The sequence below is a fragment of the Orbicella franksi genome, chromosome 4, assembly GCF_964199315.1.
Source record: "Orbicella franksi chromosome 4, jaOrbFran1.1, whole genome shotgun sequence".
Classification (NCBI taxonomy): domain Eukaryota; kingdom Metazoa; phylum Cnidaria; class Anthozoa; order Scleractinia; family Merulinidae; genus Orbicella; species Orbicella franksi.
In genome coordinates, this window is record NC_138148.1 from 23,691,567 (window position 1) to 23,695,863 (window position 4,297).

At 40.6% G+C, this 4,297-nt stretch overlaps 1 protein-coding gene across 1 annotated transcript; it reads right to left on the reverse strand.

Moving 5' to 3' along the window:
* Positions 1 to 447: 447 nt before the first annotated feature.
* LOC145485050 (uncharacterized) lies at positions 448 to 3,080 on the reverse strand. Its single transcript, XM_081463702.1, has 3 exons — positions 2,823 to 3,080; positions 2,649 to 2,718; positions 448 to 2,316 (listed from the first exon to the last, which is right to left on the reverse strand). Exons 1-3 carry the CDS (start codon positions 3,078 to 3,080, stop codon positions 2,135 to 2,137), a joined length of 510 nt encoding a protein of 169 aa, XP_081319828.1. The 3' UTR covers positions 448 to 2,134.
* Positions 3,081 to 4,297: the final 1,217 nt, after the last annotated feature.

The window sequence follows — 4,297 nt, forward strand, 5'->3', positions numbered from 1 at the left end:
CAATAGACAAACAATTGTGTGACGCTTGTTATAGGGAACTTGCCCAAAAATTTAAGGACCAACCCGAGGCTTTTTATGGCTGATTGCATATGAGACGTTTTGTAATGTATTTAAGATATACATGTATTATCAACCTCATAATTCTTTTTTGGAAACCTGTTAATTTTATAGCCTTAAAGCTGTGTGTACTTGCCATAAAACTGAGAATTCATTTTGACTTTTCTTTAGTGTTGATTTTCTTTAGGCAGAAAAATGTTTCTTCTCACCTGCTTTACAGTGTTGACAACATTTCAATGAACTTCTCAAAACATCCAAGTCCATAATTCTACTTCCATGTGGAATGCAATTTTCCTTCTTTGTTTGTTCCTGATAAAAATTTAAACCTTATACATTTTAATGGTAATTATTAGGTTGTAACTGTAACAAAAAATGTTGGAATTTTAAAATGAAATGTCAGAATGTTCAGGAATAATTATGTTGACAATTTGCTATGAGCTACCTGTGGTATAATACAAAAGTTCAAATGGAGAACTATTTCTGAGCAAAGAAAGTCTTGATGAAGCACTTGTCTTAAAACTTTTAGGGAATTGCTTGGTGCCACGTATAGCGAAAACAAGATTTAAACCACACCTGATTTAAACGGGTTTCTCTTTTCTTCGGTGGGGACCAATCTTCGACCATTCCTTGAAACTCCAATTTCCTCTTTGCCCTCCACTCCTTTATCCCACGAGTCCTGTCGTCCGTGTTTCCACTTTGAGCGGGTTTCTTTCTTGAGAACCGACCCTTCTCGTCACGCAATGGTGGTTTTGTTTCCGATGTCAGTTGCGCCTTTGCAGACTCTTCAGCTGTTTTCGGTGTTTCATCGCCCAGGGAACTCAAAGCGAAGCCTCCGACCATAAAAAGCACACCGTGACCACTCTGTGACTTCCTTCGCGTACGATCACGACTGTTCTCTCTCTCTGATGTCGGCGCGATAACTGCTGCGAATTGGCTTCTCAGTTTAACCACGTCAGGAGAACACGAAAGAAGTGTATTTTTAAACACATTTCTAGGCGTTTTTTGATGAACACTTGTTCTGGTCAAAAAGGATAGCGGTAAGTGGAACGCGACTCGCGATAAAAGTCTCGCCGCCATGTTTATTTTTGTTTTTTACTTTTCTTTTAAATACTCGCGCGCTCGCGTCATTCGCACCCATGCCTCGCGCGCCAAAAAAACTATATAGAGCCACCTAACAGGGCTGAATAACGTCTGCGCATGTGCGAGAGGTCAGCACAACAAAATCAAATTTCGGCGCGAACGTGATGTGTGGTTCTTTCGTGTTCAGTTGAATGACGACAAGAAAGGAGCAGAAATTTTACCATTATGTTGGCACCTAAACGCAAATATCTCCTTTTTATGCTTTGGAAAATGATAATTTGAACAAATCGAAGTTTTTGTTCCCAAAGAAATGCCGAGAAATACAAGAAAACTTGTAGTTAACGCGGTAAATATTTAGAACTTTGGATTCAACCGCCACGATTCAGCGTCGTTTCGATCGACAGTCGTTTGCTTCGTTTGAGAGAAAAATGATGTTTGGGGGACATTGACGGCAACACGAGAGTTTGGAAAAGTGTCGTCAGACGTGAGTATTACGATCTTAGTTTGTTTTGTAATCAAAATGGCACCTTTCTTTAGCGAGTCGTAAAATTTATTTTAACACAAACGCTGTGGTATGGAATTGCTGTCGTAAAACTTGTATGGTCAGCACCTGCATGCACTCGTAAGCTTACTCGCAAGACTTAAAGCTCAAAAAATGCTTTCTCCAGGAACGTATATTGTTGGCTACATGTATCTATACAACTGTACAGTACTTTTATGTACAGTGTTTGCTTATCTTAATCGATCGATATATTTCATTATCTAAATGAAGCACATGTTACTGTTCCTAAATTATGTGGGATGCTGTTAATCGTTTTAAACCATGAAAGCAGTTCAAACGCTGCATCGTTTGGGGCCATTGCCAAAAATGCTCCACTTGTCCCATGGTAATGACTGTCAAACACAGTTATTCCATTCTGTGTAGGGATGAATGCCACCGTTTTGTCATTTATAATGAAGATACATGCTGTCTTGGTATTGTTCAGCTGGGCTTGGTTTAAGTGGTACGGCAGGCTTGCTGTTGGAGTCTGCTCTCTGATGATACTGACTGGCAACTCTGCAGAGACATCAAGGCTATCAAGGGCTTTTGCCTGCTCCATTTTAGTTGCTGCTTCCTGCACACCATACAGCTGCCCACCACTGTTTTCATAGTATTTAAACATAGCGGTCTGGCACTGGCTACAAAATATAATGTATAATGTATAATGTATATTAAAAGCTTTTCTACTGCATCTGCATGTGCGTAAACACTCATTCGAATGGAAGAACCATTTCTAATTATTTATAACTATTTTTTAAACATTAATTAATGCAGTGGGGATGATGTGGAGGGAATGTTTAATCAGAAAAATAATTTCATTTTAGAATATACAAATTTACTCATCTGTTGTACCCGCATGTTTCCTCTTGTTGCAGTGCCTCCTCAGAGTTATTTAGTTTTAATTAGGAAATACAATTATATACTTTATCCTACAGGAATAGTAAATTTGTTGAAACTTCTACATGTATACCTGAAGATGTTATTTCCTTATTTTCCAGTGTTCTCCCAAGTTGACTGACCATGCTTTGTGAAGCATTCTCCTAAGAAGATTCATACCAAAACATTGTCTCCATGTTGTTATTACTGACAATTTTTATATTAGAAATTGATTTTTAACACATTTAATTATTATATGTACATGTACCTGTCTGCCATCAGGTGACTGAACACTGGTTGGAGAGGAGGTTGACAGTTTACGGTTTCTCTGTAAGGAGTAGATACATGATAAAATATTTTGGTATAGTTCTGGAACAATTTTTTTGTGATAAGAAAGTAGCAAATATGCAGTATTGTTTTGGTGGGCAGAATTGGCAAATAAACAAAGGAACAAAATATGGCTCCAGCCTATTTTGTGTGTGTGTGTGTGGACCTTGTGGGACTGGTATTTCAGTTTCAGGGGCATCAAATATTAGTTATATGTTGTACAATTATCTCAATGTTGCATTAGACAAAAACAAGCACTTCACTTACTTGTACTGGTGGGACATAGTCTGGATCACTGGAGAAAACACTATCAGCAATCGTGAACACTAATTACACCATTGGGTGGGTAACCCGAAAACACTGACCCCCGGTCCGCAGACCCCCACTACGGACCGGGTCTGCGGACTATCTATGGACCGGTCCACGGACCCCCCAACGGACCCCCTCTACGGACCACCCCCCAAAATATAATAAAATTAATAAATAAAATATTTCATTTACGGGTTGTCTAATAGATTACTCGTGACAGCGAAATTCCGAATGTTACATTGAACAAATGTAACAGACCTGGATTCAGGCTCGGGTGCAATTCAAATCATCACACATTGCTATTTCCTTTGCTGTGGCCATAAAATATATGAAAGACACATACGGGGAAGCCTCCAGGAAGCCTCGAAATTCATGCTCTTTTCCCTCTGCCATTTTGTTCAGCCCATTTTCCCGTGGGTTCGTGAACTCATTCCAGGCTTCACAATTTGCTCAGCGGAATAACAGATACAAACAACAATTAACGGCCTAAAAATATATCTTCCATAGCCTGATTGAGCCACGAATGGAAGGTAAGAACTTTCCTTCTTACCATCGGCATTTCCTTACGCTGAAAAAAGCTTTTAGGCATTTTTTTGGGGGAGGGGTGGGGGACTTGGGTTGTTAAAACCCGAGTCTGTTACATTTGCACAGTGTAACACTCGAAAAATCACCGACACAAGTCTGAATCTATTTGGCAACCCATTAGTGAAATCTTTATTTATTATTTTTACACTATTTTAGGGTGGTCCGTAGAGGGGGTCCGTAGGGGTAGTCCATGGACCGGTCCGTAGGGTAGTCCGCGGACCCGGTCTGTTATGGGAGTCCGCGGACCGGGGGTCAGTGTTTTCGGGTTACAACCATCGGGTTCCGGGCCGGTAAGTAGGGACATTAGCTCCTACCCGATCAAAGAGACGGTAAAACTGCCTGGTGACTTTTCTTTTCGACAGCTCAGTGGAGTGCTCCAAGAGTGGAGACGAGCAATATTCATTCGCTTCCCGAGTGGCTCTCATCCAATGCCGAGTACAGGCCCAGCAATTTAAATTCCCGTCCACGAACCGAGCAATGGCTTCGTCAAACCGCCTCAATCGACCTTGGCATGTTTCTCTA